The sequence below is a fragment of the Saitoella complicata genome (assembly GCF_001661265.1).
Source record: "Saitoella complicata NRRL Y-17804 unplaced genomic scaffold SAICOscaffold_10, whole genome shotgun sequence".
Classification (NCBI taxonomy): Eukaryota; Fungi; Ascomycota; class Saitoellomycetes; order Saitoellales; family Saitoellaceae; genus Saitoella; species Saitoella complicata.
The window spans coordinates 233,772-258,998 of NW_017567001.1; the positions used below are offsets into that span (position 1 = coordinate 233,772).

General features: G+C 52.5%; 13 protein-coding genes and 1 non-coding gene across 14 annotated transcripts; 6 read left to right on the top strand and 8 right to left on the bottom strand.

The window, feature by feature from the left end:
• Positions 1-321: 321 nt before the first annotated feature.
• On the top strand, positions 322-1,995 carry SAICODRAFT_7125 (RNA-binding domain-containing protein; the record flags this gene model as incomplete). Its single annotated transcript, XM_019170666.1, has 4 exons — positions 322-506; positions 586-690; positions 753-1,559; positions 1,677-1,995. The coding sequence occupies 4 exons, from the start codon at positions 322-324 to the stop codon at positions 1,993-1,995; spliced, it is 1,416 nt and encodes a 471-aa protein (XP_019024521.1).
• A 463-nt stretch (positions 1,996-2,458) lies between these two features.
• On the top strand, positions 2,459-3,075 carry SAICODRAFT_25076 (uncharacterized protein; the record flags this gene model as incomplete). The annotated part of the gene is made up of 2 exons (XM_019166825.1): positions 2,459-2,750; positions 2,789-3,075. The coding sequence occupies 2 exons, from the start codon at positions 2,459-2,461 to the stop codon at positions 3,073-3,075; spliced, it is 579 nt and encodes a 192-aa protein (XP_019024522.1).
• Positions 3,076-3,161: 86 nt separating this feature from the next.
• Positions 3,162-4,802, bottom strand: SAICODRAFT_65450 (uncharacterized protein; the record flags this gene model as incomplete). The annotated part of the gene is made up of 2 exons (XM_019170149.1): positions 4,731-4,802; positions 3,162-4,674 (listed from the first exon to the last, which is right to left on the bottom strand). The coding sequence occupies exon 2, from the start codon at positions 4,391-4,393 to the stop codon at positions 3,164-3,166; it is 1,230 nt and encodes a 409-aa protein (XP_019024523.1). The 5' UTR covers positions 4,394-4,674; positions 4,731-4,802.
• A 1,929-nt stretch (positions 4,803-6,731) lies between these two features.
• Positions 6,732-8,144, top strand: SAICODRAFT_65451 (HECT-domain-containing protein). Its single transcript, XM_019170150.1, has one exon. It carries the CDS (start codon positions 6,850-6,852, stop codon positions 8,059-8,061), a length of 1,212 nt encoding a protein of 403 aa, XP_019024524.1. The 5' UTR covers positions 6,732-6,849; the 3' UTR covers positions 8,062-8,144.
• Positions 8,145-9,176: 1,032 nt separating this feature from the next.
• SAICODRAFT_18902 (uncharacterized protein) lies at positions 9,177-12,338 on the top strand (the record flags this gene model as incomplete). The annotated part of the gene is made up of 1 exon (XM_019166027.1): positions 9,177-12,338. The coding sequence occupies one exon, from the start codon at positions 9,177-9,179 to the stop codon at positions 12,189-12,191; it is 3,015 nt and encodes a 1,004-aa protein (XP_019024525.1). The 3' UTR covers positions 12,192-12,338.
• An 8-nt stretch (positions 12,339-12,346) lies between these two features.
• Positions 12,347-13,983, bottom strand: SAICODRAFT_91904 (TFIIH basal transcription factor complex, subunit SSL1; the record flags this gene model as incomplete). The annotated part of the gene is made up of 2 exons (XM_019171776.1): positions 12,347-13,710; positions 13,766-13,983. The coding sequence occupies 2 exons, from the start codon at positions 13,981-13,983 to the stop codon at positions 12,579-12,581; spliced, it is 1,350 nt and encodes a 449-aa protein (XP_019024526.1). The 3' UTR covers positions 12,347-12,578.
• Positions 13,984-14,205: 222 nt separating this feature from the next.
• SAICODRAFT_t63 lies at positions 14,206-14,300 on the bottom strand. Its single transcript has one exon. It is a non-coding gene; the product is annotated as a tRNA-Leu (tRNA).
• Positions 14,301-14,394: 94 nt separating this feature from the next.
• On the bottom strand, positions 14,395-15,186 carry SAICODRAFT_18904 (glutathione S-transferase; the record flags this gene model as incomplete). The annotated part of the gene is made up of 2 exons (XM_019166028.1): positions 14,799-15,186; positions 14,395-14,740 (listed from the first exon to the last, which is right to left on the bottom strand). Exons 1-2 carry the CDS (start codon positions 15,059-15,061, stop codon positions 14,395-14,397), a joined length of 609 nt encoding a protein of 202 aa, XP_019024527.1. The 5' UTR covers positions 15,062-15,186.
• A 272-nt stretch (positions 15,187-15,458) lies between these two features.
• On the top strand, positions 15,459-15,840 carry SAICODRAFT_18905 (uncharacterized protein; the record flags this gene model as incomplete). Its single annotated transcript, XM_019166029.1, has 2 exons — positions 15,459-15,696; positions 15,749-15,840. The coding sequence occupies 2 exons, from the start codon at positions 15,459-15,461 to the stop codon at positions 15,838-15,840; spliced, it is 330 nt and encodes a 109-aa protein (XP_019024528.1).
• A 149-nt stretch (positions 15,841-15,989) lies between these two features.
• SAICODRAFT_7133 (uncharacterized protein) lies at positions 15,990-16,434 on the bottom strand (the record flags this gene model as incomplete). Its single annotated transcript, XM_019170672.1, has 2 exons — positions 15,990-16,266; positions 16,325-16,434. 2 exons carry the CDS (start codon positions 16,432-16,434, stop codon positions 15,990-15,992), a joined length of 387 nt encoding a protein of 128 aa, XP_019024529.1.
• Positions 16,389-19,369, top strand: SAICODRAFT_114298 (uncharacterized protein). Its single transcript, XM_019165332.1, has 2 exons — positions 16,389-17,027; positions 17,079-19,369. Exons 1-2 carry the CDS (start codon positions 16,865-16,867, stop codon positions 19,316-19,318), a joined length of 2,403 nt encoding a protein of 800 aa, XP_019024530.1. The 5' UTR covers positions 16,389-16,864; the 3' UTR covers positions 19,319-19,369.
• Positions 19,370-19,478: 109 nt separating this feature from the next.
• Positions 19,479-20,372, bottom strand: SAICODRAFT_34874 (Aldo/keto reductase; the record flags this gene model as incomplete). The annotated part of the gene is made up of 1 exon (XM_019168390.1): positions 19,479-20,372. The coding sequence occupies one exon, from the start codon at positions 20,370-20,372 to the stop codon at positions 19,479-19,481; it is 894 nt and encodes a 297-aa protein (XP_019024531.1).
• Positions 20,373-20,685: 313 nt separating this feature from the next.
• SAICODRAFT_114336 (uncharacterized protein) lies at positions 20,686-22,953 on the bottom strand. The gene is made up of 2 exons (XM_019165333.1): positions 22,616-22,953; positions 20,686-22,565 (listed from the first exon to the last, which is right to left on the bottom strand). Exons 1-2 carry the CDS (start codon positions 22,762-22,764, stop codon positions 20,933-20,935), a joined length of 1,782 nt encoding a protein of 593 aa, XP_019024532.1. The 5' UTR covers positions 22,765-22,953; the 3' UTR covers positions 20,686-20,932.
• A 756-nt stretch (positions 22,954-23,709) lies between these two features.
• On the bottom strand, positions 23,710-25,090 carry SAICODRAFT_18910 (flavonol synthase/flavanone 3-hydroxylase). Its single transcript, XM_019166030.1, has one exon. The coding sequence runs from the start codon at positions 24,868-24,870 to the stop codon at positions 23,869-23,871; it is 1,002 nt and encodes a 333-aa protein (XP_019024533.1). The 5' UTR covers positions 24,871-25,090; the 3' UTR covers positions 23,710-23,868.
• Positions 25,091-25,227: the final 137 nt, after the last annotated feature.

The window sequence follows — 25,227 nt, forward strand, 5'->3', positions numbered from 1 at the left end:
AATCGCAGCGCATCGGCCGCCTGGCATCGCGTCAACCTCACCCCGAACAACCCCCCCTCGGATTACAACCCAACCCTCAATTGTTCGCCGTTGTCGATTTACCTCTCGTCGTCTTCGGTTTCGCGTTTGTCGTTTTAAGTCGCATTTCTCGTCTCTATCTCCATTCCTCACGGTTTAACGGCGCCGGCGTTTGCTTCTCTTTCGACAGTACCCCACCTCGACCCTTAAACTCTATTTGTTAAACACGGCGTGTTTTTGGATTTTGACTATCGCTTAAACGAAGAAGAACAATCAAACAACAAGAACACTACGACAACTACGATGTCTTTCCAGGCTTATGATCAGTACAACCCGCAGCAGGCTGCTCCGGCTGGTGCTACGCCCGGTGCTCCGGCTCCGGCTGCTGGCGCGCCCGCTCCTCAGACTTCGAGCAGTCCCGCTCCTTTCCCTAGCGCTGCTGGTGCGGCGCCTGGTTCTCCTTCTACGGCCGAGAAGACTACTCTCTGGTATGTTCTCCGTCTCCAATTCGCGTCGCTATCGTCGCGTCCCGTATCATGACTCATGACTAACGCGTCTTTTTCTCAGGATGGGAGAGCTCGAGCCCTGGATCGATGAGAACTTTATCCGTCAAGTTTGGTTCAACCTTGGCGAGCAGGTCAATGTCAAGATGATCCGCGACAAGTTTGCTGGGTGCGTAATTTATCCGATAAGTCGCGACGAGGATCACTGTATACTAACTCCTCTTTTCGCAGCAGACCCGATGCCGCTCAGGGCAGGCCCAACGCTGGATACTGTTTCGTCGAGTTCTCCAACCCCGCTGCCGCGGCTAAGGCCCTCACCTTGAACGGTACCCTCATTCCCAACACCAACCGTCCCTTCAAGCTCAACTGGGCTTCCGGTGGTGGCCTCTCTGACCGCCGCGATGAGCGTGGTCCCGAGTTCTCCATCTTCGTCGGTGACCTCGGACCCGAGGTTAACGAGTATGTTCTCGTCTCTCTCTTCCAGTCTCGTTACGCTTCTTGCAAGTCTGCCAAGATCATGACTGACCCCATATCCGGTCTTTCCCGCGGTTACGGTTTCGTTCGCTTCTCCGACGAGATGGACCAGCAGCGTGCGTTGAATGAGATGCAGGGTGTTTACTGCGGTAACCGCCCCATGCGTATCTCCACCGCTACCCCCAAGAACAAGCCTGGACAGATGGGTCAGCATGCTCAGGGACACATGGGTATGCCCATGATGGGAATGCCCCCTATGGGATACTACGGTGCTCCTCAGCCCATGAACCAGTTCACCGACCCCAACAACACTACTGTCTTCGTTGGTGGTCTTTCTGGCTACGTTACCGAGGACGAGCTCCGTTCCTTCTTCCAGGGCTTCGGTGAGATTACCTACGTCAAGATTCCTCCTGGCAAGGGCTGTGGTTTCGTTCAGTTCGTTCAGAGGCACGCGGCCGAGATGGCCATCAACCAGATGCAGGGTTACCCGATCGGTAACTCCCGCGTCCGTCTTTCCTGGGGACGCAGCCAGAACAACTCTGGTCCTGCCGGTACTCCGTACAGGTAAGGAACATACAAAACTCCCAATCTAGTTCTTGCAGATTTTGTATATAGAAAAAAAAAACAAGCAAAAAATATTAGTCAAGCAACAAGGGCTAACCGCTCGTTTGTTTCATGTAGGCCTGCTCCTCCTCCGCCTGTGTATCCGTCTATGGGTATGCCGCCTCAGCATCACTTTAGTCCATTTGCTCCGATTAATGCTGTTGCGGCACATATGCATCCGCCGCCGTCTGCTCAGGCTCCTGGGGCTGGTGCTCCGCCTGTTGGACAACCCGGGCAGATTCCGCCGATGAATGGCCAAGCTCCTGGAGGTGCGGTGGATCCTATGGTTCCCGTTCCCGTGACGAAGCTGAATGAACAATATCTTGCAGCACGCGATGGCCGACTCGAGAGGCTGGAAGCTGACTCCCGTGGCTTCCACTCTGTTTATGCGGCTTAAGTTGGTTTCATACGGTATGCCGTCCACCTCCTTTCGCGATTGCAATTTATAGGGGCGTTATTTTTCTCACCTACGGCCTATGCGTTACTGGAGGAAAGGAGTTTTGTGTTACTTCTAGCCGTGCACGTTGCGTTGCGTTTCTTTCTTTGTTTCTATTTTGTTGACATTTCGGTTTGTGAGCTCTTTCGTTTGTGTGGTTTTCTTGGATGTACCGTAATTGATGAGTTCTTTCTTGTTCCCCAATTTGTTCCTTTTACGCAAAGTAACTGAGGCCTAGGTGGTTTCCTTGACTGCGACCGTGCGAATCCTGTTTGCTCCCTAGCTTCGTTTGGGAATGGCAGGGGTCAGCCCCGCTCATTCATCTCCAGGTTTCATTGTTCTTAAGCTTGACCGTGTCAATTAGTCACAATTGACTTAATCAATACTCAATCAGACAAACACTACCGCCACTACCATACCACCAATGTCAACCGACAAAGCCCACTCCTACGCCCAAGCAACCGCCCCCAGCACCGGAACCCACGGTCCCGGCGAAAACTTCTCCCTCACCTCCGCCATCGGCACCACAATCTCCGACATCGCAACTGCCCTCGAACACCCGTTGCACATGAAGAACGCGCATGAGCAACATCAGTATCTGAGGCAGACGGAGGGGAAACCTAGTTTGGGGGATAAGATTTCGGGAACGTTTGACAAGAAAGTGCGTGCCTACCCGTATACTATCCGAGATTTAGGAGCGGAACGTGATGCTAACGGTGAGCGAATGCTTAGTTGTTTGCGAAGACTGCGGAAGACAAAGCTGCCGCCGACGCCAAGACAAGAGGCTTCGAAGCCCTCCCCTCCACCATCACCGAGGTCGAGCACAAAGTGATCCCAGTACCGCAACCTGAGCCGATTGTACCGGCAGCTGTGGAGAGGACTGAGGTCGTGGAAGGAACGGTTGTTGAGCCCGTAGCTGTGCAGAAGGACGTTAGGTTGACTGAGTCCACGACCGGGGCGGGCATTGCGGATACATTGAATGAGCCTGTCGAACACACCACGACGGGGATCGCCGGACAGGGCCAGCATCGGGCAATTTAATTTCAACCACATAGACAATACACGTGTACGATAGTTCTTGATACCTCTCATAATATACTTTAATTCGCAACCCCCAATGCTCATTTATCTATGATTTCGCACCCACGACCCTCTCATACTCCTCCACCGCCCGTCCCACCGCCCTTTCAACCCCCTCCATAGCCCCCCTAACAACACCCTCTCCTCCACTCACACCCTCCCTACCAACCGCCTCCACAAGCTTATCAACTCTGTCTCCCGTCCTCCTCAACCCCTCCAACATCGCTCCAGCGGTCTTGTAATCTTTCCTGAGGAAAGCCAGCCAGAAATGTTTGAGGAATTCGGTGGTCGCGGCGTGGGACATTGTTAGTGTCGAGAGAAGGTGGGGTGGTAAGGGGAGCGTGGGGGCGAGGTGGGTGGAGGTGGGTGGAGGTTGGGAGGTGATGAGCGTGTTGATGGAGGTGAAGGTTTGGGTTAGGGATTCCGGGTCGGGGACGGCATCCGCTAGTGACATCTCCCCTTCCAGCCCATGAACCAGCTGTGTCGTGGCAGGTTGTGAATCCCGTAGTTCGACAGTCGCGGTGTCGTTATCCTTCCGCCCCCTCGCCTCATCCTCCGTAACATTCAACAAAACTCTCTCCTCCTTCTTCTCCCCCCTCAAGTCCCCCAACACGATCTGCTCCCGATACAACTCATCCTTATCCGCCCCCGTTCTTCGATCAACGGGTTCCATCCCCTCCAAAATGCGCATAGAAATACGATTCAGGGATCGAATACCGCCGACGGCGTCGGCTGCCATGCGGTCGGGGCGCATCGTGATGTCGGGTGCATTTCCGCGGGAGACGGTTAGGTTTGCTTCGTTGCCCCCTAAATCGACGAATTTTGGGACGGAGGGGGCGTCGCTTGTGTTTGATGCATTACCTGTCTTTTGTCGTTTTGCACTCCGCTCATCGGGGTCTTCCTCGAGGCGGAGGTATTTGTCGAGTACGTCGTCTGTGGGATCGGTTTGAGTGATACGCTGTCCCCTCAACTTCTTACATAACCGACTCTGCACGAATCGACTCCAGAAAGCATCTTCGCTCATCGGGGGCACACATCCGCTCCAAACTCTCCTCACGACGGGATGTTGCTCAAAGATATCCGCGATCTTCTCGTGTGGTAAACTGACTTTCAACTCCTGATTTACCATGACAGGCTTGATGGTGGAGAGAACATTGTACCCGCCTCGGTGTTGGCGAGACTCGAGGGCGGCGGTGCGGAGGAGGGAGAGGCGAGTTGACCAGAAGGCTTCGGTTGTGATTTGGGAGGCGGTGCCCATTGTCTTTATGACGACTTCCATGAAGGTCTGTTTCAAAGCTGGACTCTTGTCCAGCAAATTCTGCTGTAGTGCCCCATCGAGGAGCAGTTCTTTATCATCGGGAGCGAGACGGGTAAATGAGGTCGAGGAAGAGGATGTTGTGGAAGCCGAAGCAGCGGCAGCGGCAGGGGTGGGGGTTTGTTGTTTCCGTTCAGTGACAGCTTCTTGAATCACATCCCGATCCGCGACCGAATTAAATGCAAACAGAAAAGGTTCAGTCGTATGAATCTTCAGCTGAGGTTTCGCGGGATGTCGTTGGAGATCTGTACATCCTCGTTAGCATCGATGACAGAATTGATCAAGGTCTCAAAGAACATACTTGTAACTGCTGTAAGCGGAAAGTCACATTCCGGCTTTGGTAAGCCAATTGGTGTCCATACCAGCCGGTCTGTAAGGACGAGTGTGCCTGTTTGCTAGATGTGTCAGACGGATGATGAAGCAGCATACGCTCATTCGACAAACCATCTTTCTTCTTGAGCTTGGCTGGTACTGTGACCGTCGCCATCGGGAGTGTATGCTCCTCCTAATCACCTCCGTTGTACTTCTTGCGGTGTTCTCCGTGAATGCGGGCGATGCGCGTTCATGCGGCTGACGTATTCTCGTATACCGGTACCCCAGCGTACGAAGCACAACGCCTGAGCAGCTGGGACGGGCAGAAGTCAACCATACCTTGACCATTCAGCATACAATCAAGACGATAACCATTTGTGAAGGAGATTAATAGAGAAATGTTCGCCAACTTCTCCGGCGACGCCCGTCGTCCACGCAACGTGAACCTCGGTGGCAAGAAGAAGGAAGTTAACCGGGAAGCACTACTCAAGAAAGCTCAGGAAGAGCGTCGGCTACGAGAAGAGGAAAGGAGACGTAATGCGGCCGCTAGTAAGATTCAGGGATTCCTGAGGCGGCGGAGGGAGGTGCTGAAGATGAAGGAGGAGGAGAGAAGGGAGTGGGATCGGAGAATAGAGGAGTGGGCTCATGGGCAGGGCATGGTTAAGGTATCTGAGGAGAACTGGGGGAGGTTGTTGGAGGCCGTGGCTGATTTGTCCCTTTTCCACGATGTGAAGCAAGATGCTCCACGGGTCCTCTGGCTGCTAGAGAACCTGCTACAATTCGACATAAAGTCATGTTCGGGTCCGCGGCTTTCGCGAGCATGCCTCATTCTTGCTGTTTTCGGACAGATTCTGTTATCGTTCTTACGTCAGCCATTTGATGGTCGGCAACCTGAGTTGCTGAGGTTTTTGTCACGTCTTTCAATGGCATCCTGTGAGAAGCTCGTACCCAAGGGTTACTACCGTGAATTGGCAGCTTATTTCGTTACGTCTCCTCAGTACAGTGTGGATGCACTGACGGCTATTTTGGCTCCCTTACAGATTACTGACGTTGACACGATGGGTCGTTTTGTGTGGCAGTTCCTTTCAGTTCCTCATCTGCAACGGCATATGGGAGAACAAGGATACGCACAGCTCATATCCAATCTCACGCCGTTTTTGGTCGGACTTCTCATCGGTGCACAGGTTGTTTCAGTAGCAGGGTTTGTTGGCTCGTCGGGTGAGGAGTGGGTTTTGGCGTATCTCATCGATATCGAGAGGAGCGCTAAAGCTTCGGAGAGGTTTTCTGATTTCTCGATGGCGCAATATATTAAAGCCATCTCAGTGCTCCTTCGACGACTTCCATCGTCAGTGTTCAAGGCGGCGAACACGGATGTCGCACCACCCTTCGTCACGGACGCTATCGAGCATTTATCGAGTAAACAGCACATCCAGGCACTTCTCGCACATGTCTCACCGGATACTACAGCTGACCTTTCCGGATACTTTATCAGCTTAATGAAGTTCTGGCCGAGTAAAGAGCAAGAGGTATTGATGCAGCTCTCTATCGCCTCAACGTCCGAGACGGGTCCGAGTTTGGTGCGGACGCTGTGGGAAGACAACATGAGGAAGAGTGGGATTTACTCGTGTTCGACGAGTGAGTGTAGCGCACGGGATATCATGGCTGCGGGGGATGATGGAGAGTGGGACGTTCTCGTATTGTTCTTGGAGGTGTATTCGAGGGTCTTGTTGACGATGGTCGACGACGAATTCCTGTCAACACGAAACCCAATCTCCCTCGCCTTCATCAAAGAAATGGTCCTAATCCTCAAAAACATCGCGTTCGCGATGTATTGGTACGAGATGCCCGACACCATTCTCGGAAGTGCCGGATGGACGTGGGAAGAGGTCAGGGGATTGGTGACGAAGATGTTGCAGCAGCTCCATGCACGGGATGCGAGGAGAAGGTTTTTGGTGGATGGAGCGTGGTTGATGACGGAGAGGGTTGATATGGGAGGGTTTATCAAGGCTGTTGTTGAGGAGGATGAGTTGACTTCGTCGCAAGAAAACTCAGATGACGAGGATGATGAGGAGGGTGAGAGGAAGAGGACGAGGCCACGGCAGACGTTCATGACCCCACGTCTGAATATTCTGAGGCATTGTCCTTTCTTCATTCCGTTCGATGTAAGAGTGCAAATCTTTCGGGAGTTTGTGTACTTGGATCGGAAGAAGGTCGGGTTGCTCGATAACTACTTTCATCCGCATCGCCAGAGAGCCGATATCCGTCGTGACCGAGTATTCGAGGACGCTTTTAACCAGATCGGGAGTATGGGGCCTCGGTTGAAGGGTCCGTTGAGTGTCACGTTCTTCGATTCGTATGGGATGGCCGAGGCTGGGATTGATGGGGGTGGTGTGACGAAGGAGTTCTTGACTGCTGTTTGTCGACAGGCGTTTGACGCGAACTACGGGCTCTTCAAGGAGACGAAGGAGAACCTTTTATACCCAAATCCGCATGCGTTTTCGAGAGAGAAGACGCAGTTGGCGTATTATGAGTTCCTGGGGAAGATCATCGGGAAGTGTCTCTATGAAGGGATTTTAGTCGATGTTGCGTTTGCGCCCTTCTTTTTGCTGAAGTTGGTTGGGCGGTCGAGTTATCTGGATGATTTGCCTGGGCTGGATCCGGAGCTTTATCAGGGACTCGTGTTTTTGAAGCAGTATACGGGTGATGTGGAAAGTGATTTGGCCCTCAACTTCACGGTGACGAATAACGATATGGGAGCAGCGAAGCAGGTTGAGCTGTTACCTGGAGGAGCCGATATTGCTGTTACGAGGGCGAATAGGTTGCAGTATATCTATCTGGTGTCGAACTACAGGCTCAATACGCAGCTTGCGCATCAGAGCAGGGCGTTCGTGAGGGGGTTGAGTGAGATGGTGGATAAGAAGTGGTTGGCGATGTTTGATCAAGCTGAGCTTCAGACGTTGATTGGAGGTGCGCCAGTTCCGATCAACGTTGCGGATTTGAAGCGGAATACGGATTATGGAGGATATCTCGAAAAGGATGACACGATCAAGTACTTCTGGGAAGTCATGGAGGAGTTCGCTGACTGTGATCGTCGGGAGTTGGTCAAGTTCGTCACGTCTGTTGCGAGGCCACCGTTGCTCGGATTCAAAGAGCTTAACCCGAAGTTCGGGATCAGGGATGCAGGTGGGGATGAAAGTCGGTTGCCTACGGCGAGTACGTGTGTTAATTTGCTGAAGCTGCCGAGGTATAGGAGTAAGCAGGTCTTGAAGGAGAAGATGCTTTATGCGATCAGGAGTGGGGCTGGGTTTGATTTGTCCTAAGCAGGTGGGATGGAGGATAGCTAGGGATATTGTTTCTCAGAGCGTGGTTCTTGGGCCTTGGCGTTCATATGATTTACTGTAGGTTTTTAGAGTTTATACACAAACAGATGTATACTTTCCACTCGAGGGCACCTTCAGTCGATCTCGCGATACCCGTCGTTTGTACGCATGAAGGCGGCCCTGGGCTCTCCGCCAACTCAAAATTCTGGTGCCGCGCTAAAATGGACCTCGTGCTGCTCACTTCAGCCAAGATCTGACTCTGAGAAAATCCTTCCGATCCAGAAAACAACATCGTCAACCTTGAATCCACAGGCTCCGCTATTCACCAGCCTACGTCTGCTCCATCCCGGCCTTCTTCGCTTCACCGTCCAGCAGCATAGTCGCCGTCTCCGTCCTCCCAGCGCTTTTGACTTATCGCTCACGAGGATCGTCACAACAACTTGATCAACAAGTTCCAACGACCGATCACATCCGTCTACTCGTCAAAGCGTAAGTCGCTACCGCGACGGCCTCACAAGGAAGGGAGGTGCAGGCTACACTGCCATAATATCGCAATGCTCATTTGAGAGGTAACGTGCTCTGAACATAACTGCTCAGAAATGATACCGCCTCCGTTTCCTTCTTAATCGAAGGCGAGGCTTCTGTACACTGCGGGCGCCCGGGCATGTCTGTCGTTGTCTTCTGCTTTGGCGGTTGACGAGGAATGTGTCCGGTGCTGAGAAGCGAGTGGTCTGGATGTATGCTAGACCGTTCGGCGCGTCACTTTCGCGAGAAAGAGATGCGTACCGCCTGAACTTGATCATGTTAGCACATGCGTAAAAGGAAGTGTCTTGTATCATCCTCTGGGAGCTGTCCCCCTCATGCCCACTCTGCCATTATCAACAGAGTGGGTCTGATTAGCTCTTGTGGACTTACTGATCGCCGCTCGTGTTATAGATTCACACATTTGACGCCAGTCGGGATTTTTTGGGTAATCGATTGAGTACTTCGACCGTTCAACATACGCGACGTTCTCTCTTACCTGAATAAACCTGCTTCATTTGCTTCACCGGCGAGCAGATTTTGAATCGATCGAATCGAGTTTTGCGACTCACGGTCTTTAACGGACAACGAAAATGGATCAACAACAACAAGAAACACAACAAGAACAACAGATTACGATGGGGCAGCGATCATCCCCCGTACAGTCGACTCAGACGCAACCTGAGCAACAACAACAACAACAACAACAACAGCAGCCGCAACAGCAGCAGCAAGACACAGTCATGGGCAACACTGAGCCCAGTCCTGTTGGATCCGACGTGCCCCATCCTACAGAAGGAACCTCACCGAATTCTACATCTCCTACAAAGGTCCCGACGAAACCTCACGGAAACTCTGAAAAACCTGGAGTGAACCGTGTCCGCCTGACGCAAGCTTGCAACACCTGTCGCGACCGCAAAATCAAATGCAGTGGTGACGAGCCTTGTCGACATTGCTTGAAGGTCGGGACTGAGTGTGTTTATGAGAAGGTGAGAGGCAAGAGAGGTCCGAAGAAGGGAAGTCTCGTCGGGAGGGTGCGCAATAAGGACAAGACCAGTCCAGGAGCAACAGCAGTGCCTGGAAGTGGAAGCGATACTGGACAGAACCACAAACAAAATCGAAACTCGACTTCGGCTCCGAGGAGTGATAGTGCGAGTATGAGGAGTGCAAGTGATCAAGAAACTAGCCCGGTCTCTGCGCAAAGCACGTTGGCGCATGCGCATGAAGTTCCGCCTGTGCGTGGACATAATCGTTCGCATTCGATATCTGCATCGGCACAGCAGCAAGCGCCTCCCCCTATGCAGACGCCAAACTCACAGAAACCGAAGGTGTCTGGGAAGGTCAACTTGCCGGTCATGGATATTCCCAAGGCCGCAGTGTTGCACTTGATCGGGCTCTTCTTCACACATGTCAACAATCACCAGTACGAGCTTCTGCACAAGGAGTGGTTCCTTGAGGAACTGAGAAAGGAGCGCGTTTCCGCTGGGTTGTTGTATGCAATGTGCGCCGTCGCCGCCAAGTACTCTCGTCACCCAAGTTTGAAGGCTGATCCGCTTTATATTGCTGGTGAGCGTTTCGCGACGCTCGCGAGGACGTTTTTGAGACAGCATGTAGATGGTGGTGCGATGCAGCCGCGCTTGAGTACGGTTCAGACGCTGACGATCTTGGCGGTGTATGAGTACGACAATGCGCGTGGTGCGAAGGCTTGGATGGATATCGGCAATGCGATCCGAATTGCGCAGATTCTGGGGTATGATAGGTTACATGAACCTGTTGCTGGCGCGGGCTCGAGTAAGAGCTTTACGTTTAGAGAGGTAAGGAGGAGGACGTTGTGGACGCTTTACATCATGGAGAGGCTGCATATCACTGGATCGCCTAGTCTGCTGCCTGTCTTGGGTGTTGCAGGCGAGGATTTGACGATTCAGTTACCAGTCAAATCTGAGTTGGCGTTGAGCGAAAGCCCGAAGGAGACTGAGACGCTCTGTGGTGCGGCGATTGTTGGGGAGGAGGCGACGCTTGTGCCGAATATGGGTGCATTTGCGTATCTGGTCAAGATCTCGACGATTTGGGGTAAAGCTGTAAAGTATGTGCAGAAGCAGGGGCGTGGTTTGAGGGAGAGGGAGAGTTCACCTGAACTTGACTCGCCGGATCATTTGCCCATGTGGCATCCTCGGTCGTCGTTCACGACGCTTACTTTGGAGTTGCAGGCGTGGAGCGCGAATTTGCCGGAGCATCTTGCATTTTCGCCGAATACACTTGCTGCGCATATCGGGACTGGTGAGGCGGGGTTGTTTGTTCTCATGCATGTCATGTATCATCAGACGATCTGCTATTTGCACCGTACGATGATGCCTTCGGCTAGTCCATCCGTCAAGTTGGCTGGTGTGCCGAAGCAGTTCCTGAGGGCGTCGAGGCAGAAGGCGACGTTGCATGCGAATGCTGTGTCGAGTGTTATGAACTCTGTTATGCAGCGTAAGGGGCTTATTGTTTTGAGTTCTTTTGCTGGGTACAGTATGTTCAACGCCTCGACAATCTTGATTCACAATGCTACGTCGAGCATTCAGGAGACGGCAAACCTTGCTAAGGCGAATTTCCAGACGAACTTGAGGGTGATGACTGTTATGAAGGATTACTTCAAGCCTGTCGGGTCCCTTTGTGATTCGATTTCGTGGATGTATGAGGTGCAGACGAGTATGTTTGGATCGCATCACGTAGGTCAGAAGAGGAAGAGTATCGATGAGAACGAGCAACATTCGTCGGATGATCCCGACAGTCCCGTCACTGGTCATGCTCTTACTGCGGAGGCAGCTGCCGCGGCTAGTGCCAATGCTCAGCCGAACAAGTTCTTTGAGCGGTACTTCAGAAAGCAGGAGCCGATGTATGCGCCGTTGTCTATTGATGACGAGAGGGAGGATGATGACATCCAGATTCATGGACATGATTCGAACAATTTCCCGAGTGCTCGGCCTTCGATCTCGGCATTACCTCCCCATATGTCGAGCTTCCCTCCTTCGAGGTCAGAGTTCGATGTGCTCAATCCTTACCTTCAGGATATGATGCACGTTAACCGTGAGCTCGAGGAGCTGGGACGCTCGCCATCGGTGATCAACCACTCTGGTATGGCTACGCCGCAATTTGATCCGATGGGATTCCAGTCACCGACTGGTATGGGTCCGCTGTCTGGTACCTTCCCTCATCAACCGGCGGATCCGTCGTACTTCTCGGCACAGCCGCAGGCGTCGTTCCATGGTGACAACCAGTTTGCACCGTCCTTCGCTACGACGCCACAGGTACCGCAGTTCCAGGGTAATCAGCCTGCGCTGACGCCAATGCCTGATGTGAACTTCGGTATGCAGCATCAGCAGCCCACGCCGTTTGACGTAACTGGTGGGTTTACGACTGCTCCTGTTTCGCCGACGACGGCTGCTGCTCAGGCAGGGCATCTATACGGATCGCTTGATGATTCTATGAGGACCGGTATGATGGGACTCGCTGGGTCTGAAGAGCCTGTGAGGTCCTTCCAGCAGGAGTACGAGGATCACTCATATCTTGGGACAATGGCGCCCACTGATTTTGCTTCTCTATCGTATGTTTACGCGAAGCATTAGAGCGAAGTGACAATTATGCATTACAGAGTAAAAGGGAGAGGGAAGTCTGGTTTCAACAATCCAGACTTTAGGAGGCGGGGATATTGGGGCTTTTTGGTACTGTTATTGGCGCATGGGATTGTTGATAAGTTCAACCTTGGATTTTTGGGATGGCGTTTTTGGGTGTTTTGAGGTACCAATCCAGCTGTATCTTAGCTACGGCGAGTCCCGTTGATGGTCGAAACCTCCGTATTGAATTCATTGCTATAATTGCTCTTACACATGTCATTCTCCACTTCAGCGTGATGAACCGTTCACGAACGCACACCCCCTTAATCGTATATCTAAGTTCATTCCGATGCCCAGGCCACCTTCTATATCAATATCGGACCCTCCAGACTGAATTGTCTAATCAATCTGCATCGCATCTCCATTCGTAGTCGCGCCGTTTTCGGGCTCTGCCGCCAGCAGCTTCTGCTTCCTCGCTGGACTCGAACTCTCACACCCCGGACAATTATGTAAATGTTCATGAGCAAATACATCACAATCAACACAAAAATGGTTCCCACACTGCGGACACGCAAACCTCCCGGACGAGCCCCGACCCTTCTCCTTCCCACTTGTTATTGGAGTTGTCAGAAACGGCGCAAGACATGCGAAGCAACTTGTCGATTTCGACGCTTTATCCCATGGTACCTCATCCCAATTCCGTAGGGGAAAGAGGTGGTGGTAGGATCGTGCGAGATGTGTTGAGAGAACAAGGGTTAGGCCACAAGTTGGGCACTCCATGGGTAGAGAGCAGACTTTTGAAGAGCAGCGGGGGCAGGAGTAGCCTGTTCGTAGGGGTATGGAGTGACACGCGCACAGCGACGGCACTGACTCTATTGCTCGGGAGGGGAAGCCCATTGTGATGAGTGTTGAGGCGGCTTTTTTGGTTGTTTGGGTTGGTGGGGTGGTTGCTTCAAAGAGGAGGTCTCGGAAGTGGTGTTCGTTGAGGATCACACCGTAAGCGCTGTTGCTGCCTCCGTTTGTCGCTCGACAGAGTTCGGCGCAGACGGCGACTTGTGCGGCGAGTCCAACTATTCGTACCCGTATCTTATCCTGTACCAGATTCCGAATCGTCTTGTGGATATCTCCTGGGTCTGATGACAGGAGCGCTCCAAACACTATCAACACTTCCCTTGTACCGTGTGTAGGGACATGCTGCAGCGATGCCCTGCACATCTCCAGTGCATTCTGCAATGACGGATCCCCACTCGGCTCCTGTTTCCTCAACGCCTGCAAAGCAGCAATATGGTCCTGCGGATTCCCATGAACCTCACTAATCCTCACTGCAACTCCATTCCGCATTCCGATGATACCGAGCTGCGAGATAGGGTTTTGTTCGAAGTATTCGGTGATGAAGTCGCAAGCGTAGGTTATTGTTAGTTCTTGCCGGTTTGGGCGGAGGTCTTTCTCGGCCATGGCGGAGGAGAAGTCGAGGACGAGGATTAGGTGACGGATGATACCGCGTTGTATTGGGGTTGTGTCTTTCAAAAGTCTGTTCGTAAATTGTCAGCATCTCTGTACAGTGACACAGGTGTGGTATTGCGAACCTTTTCCGCTTCCCTGCTTCGATAATGCCTGCGACGACGCCTGCCAGACTCCCCGCGGCGTCTTCTTGTACGACATCCCATGACCGCTGGTACTGTTCTTCCCAAGCGTAGCCTGGGGCTGCGGCGCTCTTCTTTCCTCTCGAGTCATTGCCTAGATCGAGGATATCTTCATCATCTTCTGCTGCTGAATCGCCAAAGTTATATTCATCGTCTGACATTCTCAGTTGCGATGTCGTTCGGGAAGTGCTTGCTCGCACGTACAACTCCAAAGTACGTCAGGCATGCACAAACCGACAGTAGACTGGGACTGTTGCGTGCGACGTCGAATATGCGTTTAATTCGGGTTGGAAATGAAGCTCTTGAACCATGAACAGCTCATAGGTGAAGCGAGCGGAAGGTATGGATCCCGAAACAAGGAAGTAGAAGCGCAAAAAATATGGTGACGAAGACGAGATTCGAACTCGCGCCCTTTCGGACCGCGGGATTACTTGTGGTAACCTTAACACGGCGCCTTAGACCGCTCGGCCACTTCGCCATTGAATGATACGCTTCCCATTTGGACGAATATGATTTCTTCTGACTCTGCGAATGGCATTCTCTTCTTCATGTTTCTAGGGGACATACGGTGTCTACGCCTCTGGCATGTCTTCAAATATCTGCTCCTTCTCAACCTCCTCGTACCATCCCTTCAACCCCGGCGCAATCTCCCTCCAATTGATCACATCAGCCCAACGTTTGTCGAGATACCAAAGTGCAGTTCCCATACTAATCTCGCCCAAGCCGATATCGCTTCCAGTCTTCAACCCAGCTGCCTTCTCGTTCAACACCTGAAGAGAACGCCTGATTTTATCCAGTTGTCCTTCATACCATTCATTCCATCTCAGCTGCTCCGGACGGAGAAAGGTCTCGTAACGGGCAAGAAGTGCGGCGTCGAGGATTCCGTCCGCGAGTGATTCAAGCTGCAAGTCCCTAATTCTGTTTCTCGTGATTAGTCATACTCATTCAACAGAAGCTGCTTTCAATCGAGACATACGTAGGTCTCACACCTTTCCCCTTCTCCAGCATCCACTGACCAATAACCCTCGAATCAAACACTGCCTCTCCATCCTCCGTCACCAACGTCGGAACCTTCGCCAATGGATTCGCCTTTGCGAGTTGCGGATCAGAGGCGGTGGGCATTGACATGACGTTGATGAGCTTGAGCTGGGAGAAGAAGGTGGGGCCGAGGGAGCGGGCGAGGCAGATGACCTTGCGGACGTAGGGGGAGTTGGGGTTGTAGAAGAGAGTGAGTGACATCTTGGTTGGTATTGTAGGAGTGTTAGGTAGGGATCAGCTCCTTCTCGCTGTCGGTGTTACCGCGGCCGAGGTTATATACGGGGACAGGGTCTGCCGGATGCTTGCTTCCACCGGCGGGGCGCGGCATATGGCGGGTGTTGTCGGCAGTTTGGTCAACTCCAGTTAAGGACGGTGGTCGATATTAGCAGTGTTATTCATGGAAAAGAGAAAGTGAGCGTGTTCTTGTTGTCACTCCCCCCCCCCCCCCCCCCCCGCCCCCGTGGGAATTCCATGCTCTCACGATTCTTGACGTCACGATTACAAGACAAGCACCAGGGTTCTCACAGCATCACGGCTTCGACTATTTAACCTCCGAATCCCCCATCTACAAAAGTATACATTTACAACACCTAACATCATGTCCGCAAACATCGGAGGCCACCTCGAGCAATTCGCCGTCAGCGGCACCACCGTCGGCGACTTCGACCCCATGACCCAACACACCCACCCCAACGTCGGTCTTGGTCCCGACTCTGCTTCTCTCTCGGGAGCCACGGGCGAGGTTGTTAGTGGGACTGGACATTCTTTGCCTGCGGAGATTGAGAAGAAGAATGCTGGTGTGTCTCATGGTGGACGTGAAGGCAAAGGGGGAAAGGGTGAGTATTCAGATGGGTGGCGGATGTACAGAATATTGACAGGGTGATGCAGGATACCAGACTGTTCCGGGGGAAGAGGATGACAGGCAGAGGAAAATCGAGGTTGCTGATAACGACGACGAGGATGATGATGAGGAGGAGTAAGATGCGGGATACCTTGGTGGTATCGACACAGTGTACGATTACAGACGGAAGCTGAGAGGTTTGTACGATCATCAGAGAAGGAGTTATATTTAATATGTACTGTCATGAATACAAATGCATTGCATCATCTACGGTACTGGCCCGCCCGCTCAGAACCCAGCTTGCTGCCGCGCACGTACCATATCCTCATAAGCACCCAAATCCAACGGACCACTCAATGCATGTTGCGCAAGAAACATAGTCAAAGCTCGTAAGACTATCCCATTTGGCGCGAATGCCGAATCTTCCGTCTCGAGGTAACCAATGACAGAAACCCATTCACCGACGCGGTATGCAGTGTTTAAGAGGGAATTATCCACAGATAGTCCGAAGGACTTGTAGGAGAGGATCGCATACGGGTAGGAATGTGATGGAAGCTCGGCGATACTGTGCACCACGTTAGACTCACTGCAAGCGAGACCGGAGAACGCTGACGACGACGCACCAACCCAATACCCGCACCTTGACAGGTAACTCCTCCGCTGGGATCACATCCAGATCAGATAACAAGATCAAACGAGTCGGTAGAGGAGCTCGAGCATCAGAGTCTGGCATTCGCTACTCTCTCCCGTCGAGTTCGTATGGAATGTCGTTGTACGACTAGCGCCAATCAAGCTCAAGGCGGGGCACCACGTCGAAATCGCGCGAACCCGGCAACTGGTATCGACATAACCTGGGCCGCAAATGGCAGTTGGATCAATTGGCGATGGGGTATCCGACCCGTATCCGATCCCTGCATGCTATTCGTCAAGTGGACGGTGGGCAACATGAAAACGCGAATGTGGAGCACGCGAGAGATGAATTGGCGTTTTGGGGCTCCGCGGATCAAGGGTCAGCTCTAGAGTGATTGCGGTTCGGCTGCTGCGAGAGTCCTCGGTTAACCCAGCCGGAGGGCGTCCACTGAGTTATATGGGAGGTTCACCACCACGTCAGAGGTAGAGCAGTTGTCCACTACGATCGATCCGCTCTTCTTTGTTGTTGCGCGATGGAAAACACCGGAGGTCAAACTACGAAGGCAACGCTTGGCAAGCGGCAGCGTAGTGTCAGCGATTTTGGGCAGACCGAGAAGCGTAGGTGGGCCTGCGATTTTGAGGGGTGCACCAAGTCGTTTCAGAGAAGGGATCATTTGGAGCGGCACCAGGCAAACCGTACGCAATCTTGCTTGATTCTCGGAAAGTTCTTGGCTAACGTAACATCAGACGCACCGATTGCGCCGTTCGCCTGTGGAGCCTGTGGTCGAGACTTTGCCCGTCTGGATGTCCTGGAGAAGCACCTGAAGATTCACGAACGCGATCGCGAAAGGCAGCAACAAGGACACTCTGCACCGGGCCCTCCTCCGGCGAAACCTATCCATCGGAATATTGACCAGCAAGCGTATTCACTCCCTGCTCCAGGGATTTCCGAACAGCCTCTTCCCAGCCGTCGATTCTCCGAACTTGATACACCGCAGCATCAATTTTTGTCTCCTCAAGCCCCTGCGCACGTCTCGCCTTTGACATTCGCCAGTCCTACGGGTGCTCAGGCCACTTCATCACCTTTGCAGACCTTCTCGCAGCAGTCTCCGCAAGACGAGTTGTCGCTGTTCGCCTCGGGTGATTTCTCGTTTTTCAACGACGTGCCGGCGGATAATTATTCCTGGCTTTTCGATCTGGATCAGATGGCGCCTCCCAACCCTGATCCACCATCCTACACATATCCCAGTGTCGATCTAAGTACGGCGCAAAATCAAACAACGCCCACAACCCAATTTGCTCTTCCACAAGTGCAAACGCCCTCTTCACGGCCCAGAACTTCGCAAACACCACTGCCTCCCCTCCAGCTCGACCATCCGCCCCTACATTCCCCCTCCCCCGAACTCATCGAGTGCGAAGCCGGCTTCCTCACCGCCACCTGCCGCACTCGCATCCTGAACTTCATCCCGGCAGACTTCTTGAAATCCCCAAAACTCTCTTTCTCAGCTCTCCGAACCTACATGGAACTCTTCTGGCTCCACTTTTACCAACAATCACCCATTATTCACCGGCCCTCGTTCTACCCACCCACGACACCGGAGCCATTGTTGATCATCATGCTTGCCATTGGAGCGTCACATTCGAGTGATCGAGGTGCATGGGAGATCATGAAGGGGATCGTGACGAAGCTGAGGACGAGGTTGTGGGAGATGACTGAGGAGAGTCCAGCGTTGGAGTTGTGGGTTTTGCAGACAATGCTGTTGGTTTCATATTATGAGAAGATGATGGGGGATTCTGTACAGCATGACATGGGGCAGATTTTTCATGGGAGCACGGTTGCTTTCGTGAGGTTTGCGGGGTTATTCAGAGGTGAGGAGTATGCCACTCTGCGGTCCAACACCACAGTCAGCGACGACGAGCAAGAGGAATACCGCGCATGGCGCCGGTGGGTAGAGTACGAAGAAAAGAAACGGGCAGCGTATTTTGCGTTCTTGAGCGATTGTCAGCATGCGGCGATGTTCCGGCATACGCTGGCTTTGTCGGCGTTCGAGCTCCGGATGGACCTACCATGTAATGAGTCGATCTGGCGAGCGCCGAATGCGAAGGCATGGCGGGTTCAGTACGTCAAAGCTTCTCCACCAAAAGCGTTTCTGCCAACGCTGAAGTCATTGATTACCGATCCTACACCGGAAGGGGCATTACCCATCAACAACCCGTTTACGAACTGGTTGTTGCTGCATGGACTTTTGAATGTCTCGTGGGATATTATGTGGCGTGGGCTTTATGATGTAGGGATCGTGACGGATGTGAAGATGTTTGACTGGAAACGAGGGTTGATTCGGGCTTTGGAGGGTTCTCATGCGTTGTATCAGACTGCGAAGGCGAATAAGCCGCGTCAGAAGTATTTGTACGAGTGGGCACATTACCCGATCTACCACTTGGCGTTTATCGCCCTCAATGTCGATCTCGTACTGGTTCGGATTTGGGCAGGTGCACCGCGTGTTCTGGGGCGTCCAGTCTTGCGAGGAGAAAGGGAGAGGGCCCGTGCTTTCATGAGAAAATGGGCAACGGCGGTTGAAGGCCGAAATGCGGTTTACCACGCCACACTCCTCCTCAAAGAGATTTACGCTTCCGAAAGCTGGAACAAGGCAGTCCATGTACCATGGTGTCTCTACCTCGCCACACTCACCTGCTGGGCCTTCGGTGCTGCGTTTGAGGGACGTGATCCGCAGCCTCGAAGGTTCGCTTCAGAGGAAGGATGGGTGGAACCGTCGCTTGCGAGAAGGGATATGGAGGTGTATTTGAATGCGATGTCCGTGAGACATCCTGATGCGGTGGCGAGTGTTGCGTTGAAGAATCAGACCGTGGGGATCATTGCGATGGCGGTTCACGTGCTGCAGGACGTGAAGTGGGGGATTGTGACGGGGGCCCATAATGTGTTGAAGGGGTTGTTGTTGAGGTATACAGATCACGACAAATCAGGTTGAAATACTCTTATGAGATGATATGACAGGTTTAGCGGCACGGCGGGGGAGGATACGCGACAGAGATACCCGTTATACACGAATATGACAGTTTATCAGAAAAGTGTGCTGCATCAAGTCTCTGTTGTTCCGCTAAGGATGAAATTGCTAATCTACCCCGAGTTTAATGATCCAGATCCGAATAATACTTGTATCCAGTCGCCTCAGAGAAGTCAGCATACCGCTTCTGCGTGGTGATGGAGTTAATAAGCTTCACGTCCTCCTCCGACATCTCAAAGTCGATGAAGTTCTCCTCGACACGCTTTGGCGTGACACTCTTTGGCACAACAGAAGTACCACGGGCAATCGCCCAAGATGTCAACACCTGAGCTGGGGTATATCCGGTCTTCTTAGCGACAGTAAGAACCTCGTCGGTCTCAAGGACCTTCTTCTCTCCGGTGGAGTATGTCGGGTTCTGGTTACCGAAGGGCGAGTATGCAGTGACGTGGATACCCTTGCTCTTATTGAACTCAACGAACGACTCCTGTTTCAAATATGGGTGCAATTCGAACTGGTGAACTGCCGGGACGATCTGGCATGATCCCAAGAGCTTCTCGAGCTCCCATTTGGCAAAGTTGGAGATACCGATATTCTTTACCTTCCCCGACTTCTTGCACTCCTCCATTGCCTTCCACGTATCGCAGAAGTCGATAGGAATGGGCTTGAAGTCTGCATCGTTTGCGCATGGGTAATGCATCAGGTAAAGGTCCAAGTACTCCAGCCCTAGATCCGCCAGCGTCTTGTCCAAGGCCTTGGGAACATCCTCAGGCTTGTGATCCGTGTTCCACAGCTTGCTGGTTACCCATATCTCCTCTCTTGGACCTCCAGCGCGTTTGATCCCAGCGCCGACCTCCGTCTCGTTTCCGTAGATCTTAGCAGCATCAATATGACGATATCCGGTCTTAAGCGCGTGGTAGACAGCCTCTTCAACTTGGTTCGGCTCAGAAAGCCAGGTGCCGAGTCCGAGTGCTGGGATCTTGTCGCCAGTATTGAGGGTAAAGGTTCTTCCAGTAGACATATTGCGCAGTATCAATTTGAATTGGGTCGCTCTCTGAAGGGTTCTTGAGTTTAATGAAGCAAGCATGAGCTGGGTTGTAGTGCCGATGTCGAGTTTAAGTACCCGGAAGGTCACCCATCGGGGTCGGCTGAAGCTCCGGCTAAGTAATCATCGACACTTTGAACCACTGAAGGGAACACGTAGGTCAACCCATACCCACATAAGATCCGTCGTTCGGTCCTTCATCTCGCCCACTCTCCATGTGTCGCGTACGTCGGATGTTGTCGATCATTCGGCCCAAGCGCACCTGGGCGCCGGCAGCGTACAGCCAAACGCAAAAGTTATCTGGCCCACTCAACCGGCTACACGAATACTTTGTCAGCACCAAATTCCTGGTCAGCAACTTGGCCCTGGAGGAAGATGAGATGAGCAGATGATTGGAGGGTTAGCCAGTCGGGGAAGACCATTGTGGAAAATTCAAGAAAGAAAGTAGTATAGGTATCAAGCAAACATCGCCAATTAACCAGACCAAATTTTAAGCTAACCACATAGAAACAGCACAAAAGAGTACTATAGATATCTCACGCATCGTACGTAACCACGTTCATTCTGCTAATCTCCTTCTCCTTATCCGTCATGGTCTTCTCCGAACTCTCCGTAGGTGAGAGGCCCTCCAACGGTGTGATCTCAAACCATTGAGCTTCTTCTCCAAGACCAGGTGGAGGACTGATCTTACAGAGAATAATCATCATTACAAAGCTGATGGCAATGCCGACAATGAACGTCAGATTGTAAAGACGGCTGAATCCGATGGGAATGCCCTCGATACCACTCGCGGCAATCAGTCCTGGCAGAAGAGGAATAACGCCAGTGAAGAACGCAACAAACCCACGCCAGTTGATTCCGTCGCAATATTTGTTGGGATACCAGTAGATAGCGCGACGGTCGTCGGTGTAAAGGTCTGGGATCTTCAGCTTTTGGCGACGCACGACCAGGAAATCACCCAACATGACACCAGTCATGGGCGCAACAAAAATTCCGAAACCAGAGAGAACGGTCAAGAACTTCGTCGCCGTCGCGAGGAGTTGCCAGGGTTGAGTAAGGACGCCAATACATGCCATCAAATAGGAGCCACGAACGATGTTAATCCACTTAGGGGCAAGCCCGGCAAGGTCCATACCGGTGGAGACGGAGTTCAGCACGACCGTAATAGACATTTGGCTCAAAACGAGTCCGAGAGCAGCAAAGAAGACACCTGCGCGTGCACCTGGCGAGGATCCATAGTAGTCCTGGATCTTCGGCAAGAGGTAGATGGGATTCCAGACGATCTCACCCATGATCTCCTTGACACAAGAAGTCACAATGACACCGATCAAGGCAGTGATGGTGATAGTCAGAGGTGCAGCCAACATCTGTGACAAGATCGGAGCACCGCGACGCTTGGCGTACCTCGTCCAGTCGCTCTGCCCCAAGCAGCCAGCACCCCAGGACCCGAGAAGTGCAGTGATACCGTATAGGATGCCCCAGCCTGTAGAAAGACCGGATTCATTGGCGGCGTCACTGGCAAACAAAGGTCCAGCTCCGCCCGCGGTGTGTACAGCCCAACCCAGGATCCCGAAACACGCTCCTGTAAAGGCGAAGAAAGAGAGAGCGAAGGGGAGCTGGAGCCTCTCCGGCGGAATGAGGACCATCCCAAAGAAAGCAAGGAGGAACAAGATGAACCCGATGAAGTCGTTCTTCGCCAGGTGCGAGGAAGCAGACGTATAGTCATTCAACGAACCATGAATGAAACCCGGGATCACAGCACCTATCACCGCTTTGATTGCTTGTCCACCCCAGTACGCCTGCATTCCAAACCACATACTCGCGATGAAAGCTCGGATGATGACTGTGAAGTACGCACCACGCATACCATAACTGAACCTTGACGATACCGTAAAGCCAATCTTGTGAACTTCGCCCATCCATCCACACGCAACGGCGAGGAAACCAGTGAGGACACCGCCGACGGTAACACAAGCCATGGCCTGCTTTGCGTTGAGACCAAAGGCGAGCATAGTGGAGCCGATGGTCCAAGCTGAGACACATGATCCGGAGACAGTCCAGTAGCCAAAGTAGCCCCATACATCCCAGGTGCGACGGTCGGGAGGGATGGGGATCAAATCACGGTTACACCAGGTGGTGTTCTCATAATTCGCATCTTCATCCTTCGGACTGCGAGCATGTCAGCGCAAAGATTCTCGTACACAGCGGGTGGTACTTACACCTGAAACTTGTTCCAATATTCCTTCGTCTTCCAATTCTCGGGGATCATCCTCGAAGTCCTCTTGTTCACAACCGTTTGTCTCTCTTCGTAAACTGCTTGTACTGATACAGGTAAAGGCTCTTTCGGCGAGGCGAGGGCAAAGAACATGTACAGGCGACGTGGCTCTGAAATGATTTCTGCCAGCAATACTTGACCCTCTTATACGGTCACAAAGTACGTCAGGCCTCCGGTATCTTGCCAGATAACGATAACGGGCGCTACAGCAAGTTTATCTCTTTAGTGGAGAGAACCGAGGCGGCCCTGTGAGATTGGCTTGCGAATGATATCCGTAGCTAGGTGTTTGAACAGCATGATCCCTCAATGTTCGCAGTCGGATAGTAGCTGTCGGCGCTCACGCCCCGACTGCGTCTTGGTGGGCATATTTTAAACTAGCCGAGGAGTGGGGAAAATGAACATCTAGGACATGAAAGTGTCGGCAAACAGCCACGCGAAGGAGCCGATCCATGGATGCAAGTTCATCTGAGTTCAGACTTTGCTATGGTTGAGGTGGTCGTGGTGGGCACCTGAGCATAGCGACGACGTCGTCGACGTGTTTGCGACTGGGTCTCGAGCTCGAGGGAAAACTGCACTTATATTTCCTAATTGAGCTGGATATTTGTGGCAACTTTCCCCGGCAGGTGCGAACTTTCCTCTCGAGCCACACGCTCGCTCTCCTTAAGTGCACTGCTCCTTAAGTGCACTGCTGGGCAAAATTAACGTTGGCAAATTTGCACAGCAACACTCACGACCGGATTCAATATTGAGCTGTGTGTCAAGCACATGAGTAAGAGACCTATTAGACATGGGAAGGATAAATGTCCACGGGACGGAAACTTCGAGATCTGTGGATGTGTGACGGAGAAACCTGGCTTGCGTAGACGAAGCGTTAACGTTCGCAAAGCAAACTCTCCCTCTCGCACGCACGGATTTCGGAGTTTCCCTCTTGTGGACCCATTTTTACGATTATTTCCCATGTGCTTGTCACAAAGCTCAATATCCGATTTGGTTCGTGACTTCGCTTGGAACACTTGCTTCGCCGATTGGTGTAGCCATGGACGGCGTAGATGTTATAATGATATCGGTTATACATATTGTAGGTAGTTACGGCATCATACAGAAGAGAAAAAGAAACTGGGTATCCAACCAACAAGTAAAGCGCCATAACGATATGTCTACGAAAGTGTACAGAGAAAGAAACACGAAAAGACCACCTCAATACGTCGCATCCAACCTCATCCCAATATAATCGCCACTCGTAATCGGCGCATACTTCTTCGGCCTATCCTCCCCCCAACACGTCGGCAAACAATCAATGATCGCATCCCGATTCGCAGTAGAAAAATACGGAACGGAATACCTCGCCTTTGTCATCTTCGTTTCGTCATCAGCCGGCGGAGCACGGACGCGGTGCATGGTACTCTTGAGTTCGTCATTCGACCAGCGCTGCATGAAGTCGCCGATGTTGACGACGACGGCGTCTTCGACAGGGGGAGCGGGGTGGAATACGCCTTTTTGGTGGATATCTTCGACTTCGAGGCCTCCGACGTCGTCTTGGAAGAGCATGGTGAGGGTTCCGAAGTCGGTGTGGGCTGCGATGCGCTCTTTCACGCCGCTCAAGAGTTCCTTGGCGGGAGTAGGAGGGTAGTGCAAGAGGCGCAACTGGTTCTGCCTGTCGGAGTGGAAAGGGTCGAAGTACGTCTCATCCAAGCCCATTCCCAAAGCAACGGCACGGAGTATCTGGCACTGGGTACCACGGCAGGTAGCGAAATACTCCTCCATAAACGCACGGAACCCCGGGATATGCTCCTCCGGCACCCAGATATTCGGATAAAGCTCATCATCCTGCCTCCCACTCTCAAAACTCTCCTTCACATCCGGCGCCTTCCTCAACGCCTTCACAGCCTCCGGATCATAAACCATCTGCACGACCTTCTCCTTCCCCACACTTGAATATCCCTTGTGATACCTCCCACTTGGCGGATGCGGAGCGAGATTCTTGATCTCCGAGGGGAGGTCGAAGAATTTCTTGGACCAAGCGAAGCATTCGTTGACTTTTTCTTGGGGAACGCCGTGGTTGATGAGATAGACGAAGCCGACGGTTTTGAAGGCTTGGTAGATCTGGGTTGCCGTGGATTTGCGGTCGGAGGGCGTGCCGTTGAGGAAGGGGGCGAAGTCGACGATGGGGACTTGGGATTTGTGAGGTGCGGAAGGCATGTTGGGTAGCGATGATTGATCTGAAATTTGGTTGTTGTTCGAGGTGAGGATCGAGGAGGCCCTGGATTTAAAGCTCGACTTGGTGCTGCGGAGCCGCGTTCCCGAGATTTGTTATCGAGGCCGTGTATGTCCACAAGTCTGCTGATGCATTCTGGTCAAGCTCCCTGTCGGTATTCGTCGAATACATGGTGGTCGGCTCAATCGGTTCGGCCGGCCGCGGTGGACAGGCGGTTGTGCCGTTGACGTCCGACTGGTGGGCTAGGACTGGACTAGCGTCTACCCGACTTTAATTTTGTTATCGAGCGAGGCAGCTGGATAGACATCCGGGAGTTTAATGGCCAAGGTTTAATGTCTGAT